Source organism: Trachypithecus francoisi, unplaced genomic scaffold (genome assembly GCF_009764315.1).
Source record: "Trachypithecus francoisi isolate TF-2019V2 unplaced genomic scaffold, Tfra_2.0 Lachesis_group12, whole genome shotgun sequence".
Classification (NCBI taxonomy): domain Eukaryota; kingdom Metazoa; phylum Chordata; class Mammalia; order Primates; family Cercopithecidae; genus Trachypithecus; species Trachypithecus francoisi.
Genome location: NW_022681457.1, coordinates 120600676 through 120617553, shown reverse-complemented (window position 1 = coordinate 120617553; position 16878 = coordinate 120600676). Strand labels below are relative to the sequence as shown.

The following is a 16878-nucleotide window of genomic DNA, read 5'->3' as shown; positions in this document are numbered from 1 at the left end:
GTGAAGGGGTCGCTCATTCCCTCGAGACATAGCTCGCATGCCTTATGTAACTCGTGAGCTCACGCAGAGGGCCTGCCAGAAATGACGGCAGGGGCGGGAGGGGCCTGCTCGGGAAGCCAAGTGTGGCTCAGGCTTACGAGGAGCCGGCCGGGCCCTGCCTTGAGGAGAGAGGGGCCCCAGCCTTTGCAACCTGGGGCTCCTACGCTGTGGCAGGGGATGGGCAGGGCCTGGGACGGAGCGAAGGCCGGGGTGGTGCAGTGTATGGCTAGGCCTGGGGTGGCTGTGCTGGTCACTTGGCCTGTGGGTAAGTGGCCAAGCAGGATGTGGGCCCAGGCTCACCCCACTCCCCCACCAGCAGGCGCCAGCAGGCCCGTGATGTCAGAGGAAGGGGCCTAAGTCACCCAAGACCCCGGGGGGAGCTCTGGGGGCCTTGGAGGAGTGGGTGGGTGGAGGCAGTGCTGTCTCACCCCAGTGCCAGCTGCCCTTCCACCCCCAAACACAGACCAGGGCGGATGCTGCACTGAGGATGGCCCTGAGGCAGGGCTGGACCCAGTGCCCGCGGCTGTCCCTGCCCTTCCTCCCTTCCCTTTTGGAGTCCCGGCCCCACCCCGTGCTTCCCCTCTGCCTGCTGCACAGGCCCCCACACTGTGGCTGGCCCAGCCCAGTTTCACTCCTGGAATGGGACCCCGGGCCCCAAGAGGGGCAAGGGCTTCGGGGAGGCTGTGGCAAGGGCCTCCGGGCAGCACTTGAGGCCTGGGTGACAGCACGGGTCCTCAGGGCAGTGCCCCCAGCCAAGAGCGAGCCATCCCTCCAAACACAGTACCAAGGGGCACCTGGCCTGGGGACCCGTGTCCCGCCAGAGGCAGGGCCTGGCATAGCTGCACCTCACCGGGCCCAGGCCAGCCATTGGCCAGCCTGTTGCTGGGAAGACAGCCAGCCCCTGATAGGGAAGGGGTAACTGAGAGTCCAACTAGGAGGAAGGGGATGCCGGGACGGGGAGGCCAGCCTTCCGGCCTGAGGAGGGCAGAACACTGGCAGGGGTCCCTGGCAGGGTCTCAGACTGTGCCTTCGAGCCCTTAAGCAGGAGACTGGGATGGGTGGGGGCTCTCTGAGGGGGCCAAGGGCGGTGCTGGGAGCCCAGTGTGGGGCAGACCCTGCTCTCAGGAAGGCTGGCCAAGGGGCCGTGGCCCTAGACAGCGGGTGGGGCTGTGTCCTGCTGCTGAGGGGGAGGGGGGCAAGGGGTGTCCATGCAGAGGCAGAGAGCAGGAGGTAAGGGGCCGGGCTCCTGGGACGGCTTGGCCTGAGCCTGGAGGCTGCAGCCCCTCTGAGTAGCGGGAAGGTGGCCGCGGGCAGGTGCTGTGGGTGACTGAAGGGTGGGACCTGTGTGAAGGGGCTGCTCGCTGCCCTTGGGACCACTGGACCCCTGAGGTCTGGCTCTCACACATGCCCTGCCCTCACCTGACTTCCCGCCCCGATCAGCCACAGGCTCCGGCAGGTCCCGGGTTGCACTGAGCCTCAGCGTGCTCTAGTCTGCATATGGTGGTAAAGCCACCTGGCTCAGCATGCCGAGGGAAAACCAGCCCTGGCACCTGGGTCCCACAGTGCCTGTGATGACTCATGAGGTTCTGCCATTGCAACCAGCAGTGCCACGGCTCAGGCCACTGGAAAGTACTGGGATGGTCCCCCACTTTGGGAAATGCTGGCTGAAAACTTCTTGTGGGCAAGGACAGCACCCTTCTGTCCCCATTGCATCCCCTGTGCCCACCTCATGGTGCTCAGTGTTGTGTGCCGGGTCAAGGACAGCAGCCAGGGCCTCGGAGGATGCTGGGGATGCCCTGGCCGTGGCTGGGTCCCTGGCTCTCGCTCTGTCCTCACTGTTTGAAATGTACCTGCTTCAGCGAAGTCAAGAGTGAGCTCTGGCCCTAGGGTCCCGGGCTCATTGAAGTGCTGAGGGCACGCGGGGAGGTGGCAGTGAATGACTGGGGTGGCGTGGCATGGCTGCAGCCCCGGGTAGCCATGACCAGCACAGCGCACAATCCAGGGTGGCACAGGATACCCCCAGGACGGGGTCCCGTGGGCGAGGGTGGCAGGGCTGGGTGCCCACACTGACTCTTACATTTATTTAGCACACGGCCCCCCAGGCTGGGCCTCACCAGTGTTCCCCTGGCTGTCCATAGGCTGTGGACGCGTCCTCAGAGCCAGGCTGCGGGCTGCTGAGGGTGCCGAGACCTCTGTGCCCCTCCCTCCCTCGGGCCCATCGTCCTGCTGCTGCGCCGTCAGCCTCCAAGGTCCCTGTGGTGCTGGGCAGGGGCTGCCAGGGGTCTCCTGCAGGAAAAGGAGCCTGAGAGAGCCAGCCTTGTCTCCCTAGCCTGGGACCTGGGCCAGGCCCTGTCATACTCTGGGTGTGAGCCCAAGGTGGGGTTGGATGGACAACTGGCTCCCGGGATGGCCCAATGCCTGGCCCAGGCTGTCCAAGCCTGGGCAGCCACATTGCTGCCCTACCTGGCTTCGTCCCTGTGGGGAGTGGGCAGGAGCTGGGTTCTGGCTCTGAGTGGGGTGGTCGGCCGGCCACCTGCTCTCACCCTCTGGTTCCCAGCGGCCACAAGGGCAGGATCATCCATGGCCCCCCGGGGCAGGCGCCCTGCTCAGCGCTTCCCATGCATCACCTCAGGTGACCCCAAGAGGCAGGCCCTGGCCCTGGGACCACCCCAGGGAGGCTGAAACACACCTGAGACCACCCAGGCCCGGTACAGGTCAGGCAGCTGGTTTCACAGAAGACCCCATGGCAGGCGAGGGCTCTCCTGGGCAGAAGGGCTCTGAGAGAAACAACAGAAAAGGCAAACAAAACTGAAGGCAGCTTGCTTAGAAAGCCAGAAAATGGGCCAGGTGCAGTGATTCACGCCTGTAATCCCAGGACTTTGGGAGGCCGAGGCGGGTGGATCGTGAGGTCAGGGGATCAAGACCAGCCTGGTGAACACGGTGAAACCCCATCTCTACGAAACATACAAAAAATTAGCCAGGTGTGGTGGTGGGCACCTGTAGTCTTAGCTACTCAGGAGGCTGAGGCAGGAGAATGGCGTGAACCCGGAGGCGGAGGTTGCAGTGAGCTGAGATTGCAGCACTGCACTCCAGCCTGGGTGACAGAGTGAGACTCTGTTTCAAAAAAAAAAAAAAGAGAAAGCCAGAAACTGCCGGCCAAGTGCGGTGGCTCATGCCTGTAATCCCAGCACTTTGAGAGGCCGAGGCGGGAGGATCACCTGAGGACAGGAGTTCAAGATCAGCCTGGCCAACATGGTGAAACCCTGTCTCTGCTAAAAATACAAAAATTAGCTTTGCATGGTGGCATGCACCTGTAATCCCTTCTACTACGAAGGCTTAGGCATGAGAATTGCTTGAACCCTGGAGGTGGAGGTTGCAGGGAGCTGAAATCATGCTGCTGCACTCCAGCCTGGGTGATGGAGAGAGATTCTGTCTCAAAAAAAAAAAAAGAAAGAAAGAAAACTAGGCTGGGTGCAGTGGCTCACGCCTGTAATCCCAGCACTTTGGGAGGCCGAGGTGGGCAGATCACCTGAGGTCGGGAGTTCGAGGCCAGCCTGACCAACATGGGGAAACTCCGTCTCTACTAAAAACACAAAATTAGCCTGGCGTGGTGGTACATGCCTATAATCCCAGCTACACGGGAGGCTGAGGCAGGAGAATCACTTGAACCCGGGAGGCAGAGGTTGCGGTGAGCTGAGATCACGCCATTGCACTCCAGCCTGGGCAACAAGAGCAAAACTCTGTCTTAAAAAAAAGGGGGGGGGGCCGGGTGCGGTGGCTCACGCCGGTAATCCCAGCACTTTGGGAGGCCGAGGTGGGCGGATCATGAGGTCAGGAGATCAAGACCATTCTGGCTAACACGGTGAAACCCCGTCTCTACTAAAAATACAAAAAATTAGCCAGGCGTGGTGACGGGTGCCTGTAGTCCCAGCTACTTGGGAGGCTGAGGCAGGAGAATGGCATGAACCTGGGAGGTGGAGCTTGCAGTGAGCTGAGATCACGCCACTGCACTCCAGCCTGGGCAACAGAGTGAGACTCCGTCTCAAAAAAAAAAAAAAAAGGAAAACTAGAAATTGCAGGTCAGCACAAAAGAGAAACTTTAAGACAGCTATAATAGATTCTTCACTTGGCAAAAATCACTTTCTTGTTTTTTGTTATATGATCTGAGGACTATAACATTCTAAGTACCGTGTGAGCTACATCTAGGAATTTTCATTGACAGTGTTTTCATTATCATTCAATTTAAAACATGTTGTGGTTTCCATTTTGATTCCTTCTTTAATTGGTGACATGTCCAAAGTATTTTGCAATGTCCCAGATAATGGTGATTTTTGATGGGAATGTGTATTTTTCTTTGTTACTTATTTTTATTTAATTTTTTGAGATGAAGTCTTGCTCTGTCACCCAGGCTGAAGTGCACTGGCACAATCTCAGCTCACTGCAACCTCCGCCTCCTGAGTACAAGTGATTCTCCTGCCTCAGCCTCCCGAGTAGCTGGGACTCTAGGCACACGCCACCATACCCGGCTAATTTTTGTATTTTTAGTAGATGGGGTTTCACCAGGCTGGTCTCGAACTCCTGTCCTCAGGTGATCCGCCCGCCTCAGCCTCCCAAAGTGCTGGGATTACAGGTGTGAGCCACTGCCCCCAGCCTGTTATTTTTCGTTTGGAATTCTAGTGTGTTTCTTTAATAGTTACCAAAGAAATACAGATATATAGAGACATATAGATAAAATAAAGGAAAAAAACCCTCAAAGTTAGTACAGTTTAAATATTGAAACTGTAGCTCTGTAGAAACTATTGTATCTGTAGAACTCACCAAGCCCTAGCCCTCTTTTGCTCCTCCATCATGGCCCTGGCATCAGCCTCTTTCAAAGCTTTCAGCCATTTTTTTGTCTTAGCTCTCTCCATACTTCTAAATTGTGTGCTCTCGCTGCTCCTTCTTGGTTTAGCAGCTTTATACATGGTGAGATGTTACTGGGGAATGAGGGTTTTGTTCTCATCCAATGCTCTCTGCTGCACCCTACCATCTCTTCTTCTGGCTTCCCAAATGAGCAATTTCATCATTTTTGTTTAAGTTGATGACTCTATTATAATTATGTACTATAACTCTCTGCTGAGGCAAGTAGTGAACTCTGCTTAGGTTTTCTTTTTGTTTTTCCTGGAGTTATTATTGGCCTTGCTTTCTTCTTTCATCTGCTGAGTTTCCTCTGTGCCTATGGCCCATCCCACCTACGTCTTCCAACAAGCCCTCCACACAGTGTTTGATCTAGTCAATTGCATCCTACATTCCACTGGTTCCTTGTTTTCCTGGAGCCCTGTGTCCTTCTGTCTCAGTCTGGGCTGGTCACTATCTGGGCTCCATGTCTAGGCTGGTGGGCAAGGATTTCCATGTCCTCTTCACAGACTGGGACAGACCCTTCTTAGCTCTTATTGTTATGATGGAAGCCCAGTTCCAGATCCCATTCGGAAAGGGTCTGTGGCCATGACTCTGTCTCTCGCTGGCCTTAACCAGCAGCCCTCATTGGACATGAGACCAGGCCCAAGCCTCGCATTGGCAGTTTGGTTTCCATTCTTGCTTACCACTGTGACTTGAGTGCTATCTTCATTTCTAGTTCTGCACAGCTTCCTTCCTCGTGTTGTTTTACAGGACATTTAAAAAACAAATCTGGCTGGGTGTGGTGGTTCACAACTGTAATCCCAGCACTTTGGGAGGCCGAGGCAGGTGGATCACCCGAGGTCTGGAGTTTGAGACCAACCTGGCCAACATGGCGAAACCCCATCTCTACTAAAAAAAATACAAAAATTAGCCGGGCATGTGGGCGGGCGCTTGTAATCTCAGCTGCTCAGGAGGCTGAGGCAGGAGAATCACTTGAACCGGAGAGGCAGAGTTTGCAGAGAGCCAAGATCACGCCACTGCACTCCAGCCTGGGTAACAGAACGAGACTCTGTCTCAGGAAAAAAAAAAAAAAAAAAAAAAGGACCGGGCACAGTGGCTCACGCCTTTAATCCCAGCACTTTGGGAGGCCAAGACGGGTGGATCACAAGGTCAGGAGATCAAGACCATCCTGGCTAACACGGTGAAACCCCGTCTCTACTAAAAATACAAAAAATTAGCTGGGCGTGGTAGCACGCGCCTATAATCCCAGCTACTTGGGAGGCTGAGGCAGGAGAATCGCGTGAACTCAGGAGGTGGAGGTTGTAGTGAGCTGAGATTGCGCCACTGCACTCTAGCCTGGGTGACAGAGTGAGACTCCATCTCAAAAAAATAAAAAATAAAAAGCAAATCTATTTTACTCAGCACGTGTTTGTGCTTGGCCTAGGAAGGGGACCCTGCGCCATCCTGGCTGGAGTTGTAGCAGACGCTCTGGTGTCCTGCGGCTCCCCGGCCCTACCCTCACAGTGCCCCACTGCAGGACTGGCAGAAGCTTCAGGTTGCAGCCTGCCCGACAGCTCAAGCTCAGCAGGGCCGAATGGAGAATGTGTGCCTCCTCCTCCTAACATTGTTAAAAATAAAATTCGTATTTTGACACAATCTCAAGCTTATAGAAAAGTTGCAAGAATAGTACAGGAACTTTTTTCCCCTGAAGCATTTGAAGGTTTGTTGCCGCATGGTGCTCCGCCACACCCCAAAACAAGGACATTCTCCTACACGCCCCAACACGGCTGTCCAAGGCAGGAAATCACGTGGAGTCAGACCCCACTCTGGGCTTTCTGGTTGTCCCAGTAATATCCCTTGCAGTAAAGAGATCAGCCTGAGACCACACATTGCACTGAGTTGCCATCGTGTCTTCTGTCTCTGTCGCTCCAGAACATTCCTGGGCCTTTCTCTGACTGTCCTTTGAAGTTTCCAGGCCAGGCTTTTTGGAGAAGATTCCCTGTGTGGCTTTGTCTGAGATGTCATCACAGAGAGACACGGGTTGTGCATCTTTGGCAGGAAAGGGGCAGATGTGAGGATGTGGTCTGCTCACCCCACCCTGTTAGGTGGGGCAGGATTCTGATTGATCCAGTACCACTGGAGTCCACTGTGATCACTCGGTTAAGGCGGGGTCTGTGTCTCTGCTGGAACTTACATTCTTTTTCCCTTTGTGACAAATTAGCATTTTGTGGGGGAGATTCCTCCCTCCCTCCCTCCCTCCGTTTCTCCCTCTCTCTCCCTCTCTTTTTTAGAGACAGGGTCTCGCTCTGTTGTCTTGGCTGAAATGCACTGTTGCTATCCTAGCCCACTGCAGCCTCGGACTCCTTGGCTCAAGCAATCCTGCCTCAGCTTCCTGAGTTGCTGGGACCACAGGTGCATGCCATCATGCATGGCTACTTTTTGTTATTGTTGTTGTTTTATTTTTGAGACAAGGTCTTGCTCTGTTGTCCAGGCTGGAGTGCAGTGGCGACATGATGGCTCACTGCAGCCTCGACCTCCTGGGCTCAAGGGATCCTCCTGTCTCAGTCTCTCAAGTAGCTGGGACTGCAGGCCTGCACCACCACACTTGGCTAATTTTTAAAGTTTGTGTAGAAGCAGGGTCTCTACATTGCCCAGGCTGGTCACGAACTCCTGGGCTTAAGCAACCGTTCCACCTTGGCCTCCCCAAAAGTGCTGGGATTATAGGTGTGAGCCACCATGCTCAGCTGATGCTTTCAAAATATGCAAATAGCTCTTTTTAAACTTTCAATTCATTAAAATATTCATTTTAGGCCGGGCGCGGTGGCTCAAGCCTGTAATCGCAGCACTTGGGAGGCCGAGATGGGCGGATCACGAGGTCAGGAGATCGAGACCATCCTGGCTAACACGGTGAAACCCCGTCTCTACTAAAAAAATACAAAAATCTAGCCGGGCGAGGTGGCGGCGCCTGTAGTCCCAGCTACTCCAGAGGCTGAGGCAGGAGAATGGCGTGAAACCGGGAGGCGGAGCTTGCAGTGAGCTGAGATCCGGCCACTGCACTCCAGCCTGGGCGACAGAGCGAGACTCCGTCTCAAAAAAAAAAAAAAAATATTCATTTTAATAAATATTAAAATATGTATAGCCTCATGGTTTTCTATTTTATTGGTAATGATAACTCGTTACTATCATTACAATGTATTCATATCATTATTCGGTCTGATTTGGCAAACGGGGGCTGTGGCTCAGTACCCTCTCCACGTGACCTGGGGCGCCTTATGTCTCATCCTCACTCTCTCCTTCCCTGCCCTGGGGTCAGCCTTTTTTTTTTTTTTTTTAATGGAGTTTTCCCTCTCGTTGCCCAGGCCGGAGTGCAATGGCCAGATCTTGGCTCACCGCAACCTCCACCTCCCAGGTTCAAGTGATTCTCCTGCCTCAGCCATGTTGGTCAGGCTGGTCTCGAACCCCCAATGTCAGGTGATTTGCCCACCACAGCCTCCCAAAGTGCTGGGATTACAGGTGTGAGCCACTGTGCCCGGCTGGATCAGCCGTCTCTTTAAAGAACTCTGGGCCGGGCGCGGTGGCTCAAGCCTGTAATCCCAGCACTTTGGGAGGCCGAGATGGGCAGATCACAAGGTCAGGAGATCGAGACCATCCTGGCTAACCCAGTGAAACCCCGTCTCTACTAAAAATACAAAAACTAGCCGGGCGAGGTGGCGGGCGCCTGTAGTCCCAGCTGCTCGGGAGGCTGAGGCAGGAGAATGGCGCGAACCCGGGAGGCGGAGCTTGCAGTGAGCTGAGATCCGGCCACTGCACTCTAGCCTGGGCGACAGAGCGAGACTCCGTCTCAAAAAAAAAAAAAAGAAAAAAAAAAAAAAAAAATAACTCTGGTTCCTGGCTGGGGGCGGTGGCTCCCGCCTGTAATCCCAGCACTTTGGAAGGCTGAGGTGGGCGGATCACGAGGTCAGGAGATTGAGACCATCCTGGCTAACACAGTGAAACCCCGTCTCTACTAAAAATACAAAAAATTAGCCGGGTGAGGTGGCGGGCGCCTGTAGTCCCAGCGACTCAGTAGGCTGAGGCAAGAGAATGGTGTGAACCCGGAGGCGGAGCTTGCAGTGAGCCAAGATCGCGCCACTGCACTCCAGCCTGGGCCACAGAGTGAGACTCTGTCTCAAAAATAAATAAAATAAAATAAAATAAAAATCTTTGTCTCAGGGCCTATTTTGGGGGGAATCCAAAGTAGGACAAAGGTCTTTCTAAAACTTCTACCGGCCGGGCATGGTGGCCTGGCATAGCCTGTAATCCTAGCACTTTGGGAGGCCAAGGCAGGTGGACCACCTGAGGTCAGAAGTTCCAGACCAGCCTGGCCAGCATGGTGAAACCCTGTCTCTACTAAAAACACAAAATATTAGCTGGGCGTGGTGGCAGGTGCCTGTAATCCCAGCTACTCGGGAGGCTGAGACAGGAAAATCGCTTGAACCCGGGAGATGGAGGTTGTAGTGAGCCAAGATCGTACCATTGCACTCCCACCTGGGCAACAAGAGCAAAACTTTATCTCAAACAAAACAAAAACAAAACAAAATTATACTAAGCTGATGTTACTTGGGCAATTTTTATTTTCACATTTGAAGGTTTCTTTCCCAGTAACTGAGCATGTTTTTGCCAATGGTAGTCTGTGCCTGGCTGCTACCAGGCCGTCCTTCTGCTGCTTGAGGAGGAGACAGTGGATGGCATTAGGGCAGGGCAGGGCAGGGTGGAGCAGAGCTGGTCTGCAATGCATTTCCCCACCAAGGTTTCTGAGTTCCCTCAAAGCTTGGGGAACCTCTTGCTTTTTTGCCAGTGTCTTCCTCTCTCTGGTCCTGGAGTGCTGTCCAACTCATCTCCACACTGCTGGCTCCTTAAGGTGGGGGTCTCAACTCCAAGGCCAGCCTCCCAGGAGGCCTTCCCTGCCTAAAGCCAGCCCCAGCCACTCCGGGCCTTTTGGGGATCTGAAGGATCTAGCTCCTGTACTAGCAGGTTTGTTGATTGACTGTTGTCTCTCACACCAGAATAGAACCACACGGGGCACAACCTGGTCTCCTTATCCCGATCCCAGTGTCCACAGTGGTAGGAGCTCATTGAGTAAGTGGACAAACTCATGACCAGCTGTCAGCGTGACCAAGCCTGTCAGCGTGGCAGGGGCCAGGGAGCGAGCTGGGAGGTCCCTGCCTTTGCCCGCATGCCGGGGCTCCTCTGGGCGGGCACCACGTCCGTCCCACCCTATTCCGAGCTGTGGCTGTGCCTGTAGCTTTGACCCACTGCCTGTCAGTATGGTGGCCTGAGTGGGCGACTGGCCTGAGCAGCTGCTGGGCGGGGCTGGAGGGTGGAAGGTCAGCGGGTGGGAGACACCCCCCACCCCCTTCCCTGCCAAGCTCAGGGAGAAAAGAGGACCCTGCTGGCTCCCTCTAGGCGTGGCTGCTCTGACCCTTGGTGGGGTGGAGTGGGTGCCTTCCTCTGGAAGCTCTGACATCTTGGGGGAAGGAAGTCTCAAGAGTCCACAGAGGTGGAGGTAGCTTCAGAGACCAGCTGGAGGCCCTCACCTGTCCCCGCACCTTCACTCTACTGCACGCCTATGGCTGCTTCCCAGGGGTCCACAGTCTGGAGACAGTGTTGGTCCCTGGCCAGGACCCTGCAAAGCCAGAGGCACAGAGGGAAGCGGGGGCTCTGGGTGGGCACTGCCCACGCTAGGGGCCCTGCACAGAGGCCCTGATCCACCAGAGGAGCTGGAGGAATTCTCTGCTTGATTGGAGACACTTCCCAGCAGGCCTGGTTGCAACCACCTTCTTTGAGTTACAATTTGTATGGAATTCAAATCTACATGGAAGGAAGTGACAACGTCAAGTGCAACACTAGCTGTTTTTTTTTTTTTTTTGTCCAAAATGTGGGCCAACGAAACCATCTCCAGGAAAAGAAGTCCCTTTTCTATTTTTTTTTTTTTGAAACAGAGTCTCACTCCTTCGACCAGGCTGGAGTGCGGTGGTGCCATCTCGGCTCACTGCAAGCTCCGCCTACGGAGTTCAAGCTATTCTCATGCCTCAGCCTCCCGAGTAGCTGGGATTACAGGCGTGCACCACAACGCCTGGCTATTTTTTGTATATTTAGTAGAGAGGGGGTTTCACCACGTTGGCCAGGCTGGTCTCCAACTCCTGATCTCAAATAATCCCCCCCTCTCGGCCTCCCAAAGTGCTGGTATTACAGGCGTGAGCCACTGCATCTGGCCTAAATACTTTTTTTTTTTAGACGGAGTCTCGCTCTGTTGCTCAGGCTGGAGTGCAGTGGTGCCATCTCGGCTCACTGCAAGCTCTGCCTACCAGGTTCACACCATTCTCCTGCCTCAGCCTCCTGAGTAGCTGGGACTACAGGCGCCAGCCACCACGCCCGGCTAATCTGTTGTATTTTTAGTAGAGACGGGGTTTCACCGTGTTAGCCAGGATGGTCCCCATCTGCTGACCTCGTGATCCGCCCGCCTCGGCCTCCCAAAGTGTTGTGATTACAGGTGGGAGCCACCGCGCCTGACAGACAGAGTGGGTTTTTTTTTTTTTTAATATACTAATAATGTTTATTGAGGGAATCAGGATAAAACTAAAATAACAGACAAAGTACGTAAGAAAGAGGGGTAATTGAAGTGAAGGCATTTTTTTTTTTTTTAGGTGGACAGGAAGTAGAATTTATTGGTGAGTATTAAGAGTGGGCAGCACAGTGGAAGCCCTCATGAGTGCAGGGCCTGCCACTTGTCCAGAGCGCCACGATTGGGAACGTACTTGACCCATCTGGGATAAGCCGCTTCTCAGCCACCATGTCTTCAAATTCATTGGCATTGAACTTGGTGAAGCCCCACTTCTTTGAGATGTGGATCTTCTGGCGGCTGGGGAGCTTGAACTTGGCCCTGCACAGGGCCTCCATCACATGCTCCTTGTTCTGCAGCTTGGTGGGGATGGACATAACTTGGTCAATGTGAACGCTGGCCACAGTGCCCTGGGGCTTTCCAATGGCACCTCGCATGCCTGTTTGGAGCCTACACTGGGGTAGTGCAAGGTCAGAAACATGAACATCCATCTGAAAGGACTGTCTCCAAGGTCCCTTAGAGCAACCCATACAACAAACAGGCTGCATCACTACCAGGGAAGCTGCTGTTTGCAGCCATTGCACACTGGGCCCCCATTTTTTTTTTTTTTTCTGAGACGGAGTCTCGCTCTGTCGCCCGGGCTGGAGTGCAGTGGCCGGATCTCAGCTCACTGCAAGCTCCGCCTCCCGGGTTCGCATCATTCTCCTGCCTCAGCCTCCGGAGTAGCTGGGACTACAGGTGCCCGCCACCTCGCCCGGCTAGTTTTTTGTATTTTTAGTAGAGACGGGGTTTCACCGTGTTAGCCAGGATGGTCTTGATCTCCTGACCTCGTGATCCGCCCGTCTCGGCCTCCCAAAGTGCTGGGATTACAGGCTTGAGCCAACGCGCCCGGCCTGTTGTTTTTTTTTTTTTGAGACGGAGTCTTACTCTGTCGCCCAGGCTGGAGTGCAGTGGCCGGATCTCAGCTCACTGCAAGCTCCGCCTCCCGGGCTTAGGCCATTCTCCTGCCTCAGCCTCCCAAGTAGCTGGGACTACAGGCGTGGCTACCACGCCCTGCTAATTTTTTGTATTTTTAGTAGGGAGGGGGTTTCACCGTGTTAGCCAGGATGGTCTCAATCTCCTGACCTCCTGATCTGCCTGCCTCGGCCTCCCAAAGTACTGGGATTACACGGGTAAGCCACAGTGCCTGGCCTTTTTTTTTTTTTTGAGACAGGGTCTGTCTCAAAAAAAGGGTGTGTCCCTGTCACCCAGGAGGGAGTGCAGTGGCTCAAGCACGGCTCCCTGCAGCCCCAACCCTCTGGGCTCAAGCAATCTTCCCACCTCAGCTTCTCAAGTAGCTGAGACCACAGGTGCAGGCCACCATGCCCGGCTAATTTAAAAAAAATATTTTTTTGGTAGATGGGGTCTCACTATATTTCCCAGGTTAGTCTTAAACCCCTGGGCTCAAGCAATGAGCCTGCCTCATCCTCCCAAAGTGGTGGGATTACAGGTCTGAGCCACCCTGCCGGGTTAAATATCCCTTTTAAGGAAATGATCTTCTTACCCAGCTTTCTGATGTGTGAACGCACAGAGAAGCCTGGCCTCCAATTGTGGGGGCCAACAGAGTCAATGGGAGGAGTCGGGGGACAGCGTGGAGTGTGATGACAAGGAGACAAACCCCAAGGCAGTGGAGAGAGGGAGTATGGAGCTGCCCTGGTAGGTAGGTCCCGGCTCCCTCTCCAGACACCTGGAGAGTCCCGGCTGGTAGGTCCCGGCTCCCTCTCCAGACACCTGCCCTGCCGCAGGTCCGGCCAATACCTGCACAGGGGCGCTGGGCCGGCTCCCCCAGGGTAGGAACTGCGCCCAGGTGTGCTGGTTTGAGGCTGGTTCCAGCCTCCACTGGGGAAGTGAGGGGCAGGAGGTCCCAGCTGGAAGTCACTCACGTTGCAGTACCCAGGCCAGCTTGGGCACCCCCGGCCCGTGGGGAATGTCTCTCCGCCTCAGGCGAGCACAGTCCGAGCCCTCACCCCCGGGACCACTGCGTCCCCGAGCCCGCAGGCCTCGCTGGACGCTGCCTCCCCTGGAGATCACCTGGCCGACTGTCCAACTTCGGGGCCCCGGGCTTCCCGCTTCCCGCCCTGCCAGGGCTTGGGTCCCTCCCACTGCGTGGCCAGGCGTGGAGGGCCGACCTGGCCCCGAAAGCCGTCTCAGCACTCCGGGACCCTGGGGCGGAGGGCAGGGGTCTCGCCGGCCGGCCCGCCGGGTCCCGCGGGACCGAAATTCTGATAAGCCACCTGGCCGGGATGGCTGGCAAACCGGCCGCGTCGCGGGCACCCGACGCCGCCCCTCTCAGGACCGAAACCCCCGGCCCGCGCATCAGGGACAGTCCGCCCGGGGCCGGCGGGCGGGGCGGGGCTGGCGCGGGTGGGAGCCGCGGACACTCGGCCACCGGGCCACCGGGCAGCGGGGGCCGCTGGGCTGCGCCGCCAGGGTCACGCGGCGCGGTGCCTGTCTCGGCGCGGGGTCCCTGGGCGTGGCCGCTGTCCCCCTCGTGTGCGGTACCCCCGGTCACCGTGTGGCGTCCCGGTAGTGTGTGGGACCCCAGAGGCGTCCGGGGCCTCCCGCTGTGTGGTGTCCCACCCTGGGAGAACCCCGGCTGCGTGGCGTGGCCCCCCGGCCTCCCTCAGCTGATTTGCGGTCGTGGCGGGGGCCTGTGGGTTTCTGGGCCCCGGCGGCGGCGAGACAGGCGCCTTCCCAGCCGCGCAGGAAGCGGCCTCGGCCGGAAGGGGGGCCCCGGGCGCCACCGCCGCCTCCGCCTCCGCCCGCGCCGAGCGGCCTTCGACGGGTGGGGCCGAGCGGGGCCGAGCGGAGTCGAGCATGGCCGAGCGGAGCCGAGTCCTGGCCGAGAGGAGCCGAGTCGTGGCAGGGCGGGTCCGAGCGTGGCCGAGTCCTGGGCGAGCGGAGCCGAGCGCGGCCGAGTCCGGGCGGGGAGCGCGCGTTCCTGGAAGAGCCCGACTGGGGAGCGGGTCACATTCTTGGCCAGCGCTAGGGCTGAGGCGGACGCACGGCAACAAACAGCGCGGGGGGCGGGGCCGACGCGGGGCGGAGCAGGCGGCGCGGGGCGGGGCGGCGCGGCGGCGGCGTGAGCTCAGCGCCGGGCGCTCAGTCCGAGCCGGAGCGAGCCGCCGGGAGGATGTGCGCTGAGTGCCCCGAGCCCCGCGCCGCCGCCGCGCTCTGAGGGCCGCGGGCGAGAGGCGCCTCCGCCGCCCCAGAAGGCGGGCGGGCGGGCCGCGGAGCCGGCGGGCGGGCGGGCCGGGGGCCGGCGGCGGGCGCGACGCGGCCGGCCAGCGCCGCCGGGACGAGCCGGGCGGGCGCCGCGCGGTGGGAGGAGCGGGGCGGCGGCGGCGCGCCGCGCGAGGACGGCCCGGCGGGCCCCGCGCCCGCGCCCCCGCTCCTCCCGGGCCCCTCGGCCTCGGCCGCCGCGGCGATTCGCGCCTCGCGGCGCCGGCACCTGCCCGCGCGCCCCCCGCGAGCCCCGGGCCCGCGAGCGTTGGCGTTGGCGTTGGCGGCGCGCGCCGGGGCATGCCCCGCGCCTAGAGCCCGGGGGGCGCGCGGGGGACGCGCGGGGGGCCCGGGCGGCGGCGGGCGCGGCGCGGGGCGCGTGGATGTGGCGCCGGGCCCGGGCGGCGGCGGGCTCCAGCGGCGGGACCCCTTCGCCCCGCCCGCCTTCCCCTTCGCGCCCCCGGGCGAGGCCGCGGCCGTGATCGGCCGTGAGCCGGCGGCGGGGGGCGGCCGGGGTCGGGGCCGCGGGCGCCGCCGGGGCGCGCGGGGCGGCGGCGGGGGCCGGGGGGGCCCGGGCGCGCGGGAGCGGGAGCGGCCGGGGGAGCCGGAGCGCACCATGGAGGCGGCGGCAGGCGGCCGTGGCTGCTTCCAGCCGCACCCGGGGTTGCAGAAGACGCTGGAGCAGTTCCACCTGAGCTCTATGAGCTCTCTGGGCGGCCCGGCCGCCTTCTCGGCGCGCTGGGCGCAGGAGGCCTACAAGAAGGAGAGCGCCAAGGAGGCGGGCGCGGCCGCGGTGCCGGCGCCGGTGCCCGCAGCCACCGAGCCGCCGCCCGTGCTGCACCTGCCCGCCATCCAGCCGCCGCCGCCCGTGCTGCCCGGTCCCTTCTTCATGCCGTCCGATCGCTCCACCGAGCGCTGCGAGACCGTGCTAGAAGGCGAGACCATCTCGTGCTTCGTGGTGGGAGGCGAGAAGCGTCTGTGTCTGCCGCAGATCCTCAACTCGGTGCTGCGCGACTTCTCGCTGCAGCAGATCAACTCGGTGTGCGACGAGCTCCACATCTACTGCTCGCGCTGCACGGCCGACCAGCTGGAGATCCTCAAAGTCATGGGCATCCTGCCCTTCTCGGCGCCCTCGTGCGGGCTCATCACCAAGACGGACGCCGAGCGCCTGTGCAACGCGCTGCTCTACGGCGGCGCCTACCCGCCGCCCTGCAAGAAGGAGCTGGCCGCCAGCCTGGCGCTGGGCCTGGAGCTCAGCGAGCGCAGCGTCCGCGTGTACCACGAGTGCTTCGGCAAGTGTAAGGGGCTGCTGGTGCCGGAGCTCTACAGCAGCCCGAGCGCCGCCTGCATCCAGTGCCTGGACTGCCGCCTCATGTACCCGCCGCACAAGTTCGTGGTGCACTCGCACAAGGCCCTGGAGAACCGGACCTGCCACTGGGGCTTCGACTCGGCCAACTGGCGGGCCTACATCCTGCTGAGCCAGGACTACACGGGCAAGGAGGAGCAGGCGCGCCTCGGTCGCTGCCTGGACGACGTGAAGGAGAAGTTCGACTATGGCAACAAGTACAAGCGGCGGGTGCCCCGGGTGAGTGGCCCCAGGCCTGGGAGCAGGGGAGGATGTGCTTGGGGTGGGGGACCCTTCTGGGCCACAGGCTCTGGTCTCCAAAGGCTGGGGCCTGTGTTTCTGCCGTGCCGCATGTTTCAAGTCTTTGCTTTGTTTTAGGGAAATTGAGTGTTCCCCTTGGCAGGGCCAGAGGGTTTAGTAGGAAGGCCCTCCTGCCCTTTCCCCCAGGAGGAGCCTGGAGTAGGGGCTGTGGCGGTGGGGTGGGGGCTAGGCCTGGTGTGTGGGGAAGGCCCACAGGCCCATAGCCTTTGCCCAGATAGGATAGGAAGGCACAAGCCTCCTATGCTCTCGGGAAAGCGGCCTGCCCCGAGGTCAGGGAAGTTAGCTCCAGTTGGGCCCCGGCCGGATGCCTCAGGCCCAGGTCTTCCTTGGGGTTGGGGTGGAGGTGGCTGCCCTCACTTCGAAGGCACCCAGCCTCGAAGACAGAGGGCTGCCTGCCCTTGGGCCCGAGGAGACAGAGCTTGGGCCAGACGAG

The 16878-nt window shown here is 58.9% G+C and overlaps 1 protein-coding gene and 2 pseudogenes across 3 annotated transcripts in view; 1 reads left to right on the top strand and 2 right to left on the bottom strand.

Annotated features, from left to right (window-relative positions):
• Positions 1 to 11482: 11482 nt before the first annotated feature.
• On the bottom strand, positions 11483 to 12109 carry LOC117093966 (annotated as a pseudogene). Its single transcript, XR_004441312.1, has one exon. The product of XR_004441312.1 is annotated as a 60S ribosomal protein L10-like (transcript).
• On the bottom strand, positions 12017 to 12170 carry LOC117094044 (annotated as a pseudogene).
• A 2982-nt stretch (positions 12171 to 15152) lies between these two features.
• Positions 15153 to 16878, top strand: part of SKI (SKI proto-oncogene) — an 82601-nt gene continuing 80875 nt past the window's right edge. Inside the window, exon 1 of one of the 2 annotated variants that reach the window (XM_033228669.1) lies at positions 15153 to 16364. In XM_033228669.1, coding sequence (XP_033084560.1) covers positions 15396 to 16364 — 969 coding nt within the window. In that variant the 5' untranslated portion in view covers positions 15153 to 15395. The remainder of the gene's footprint in view (positions 16365 to 16878) is intronic. The other variant, XM_033228670.1, reaches the window with a different exon arrangement.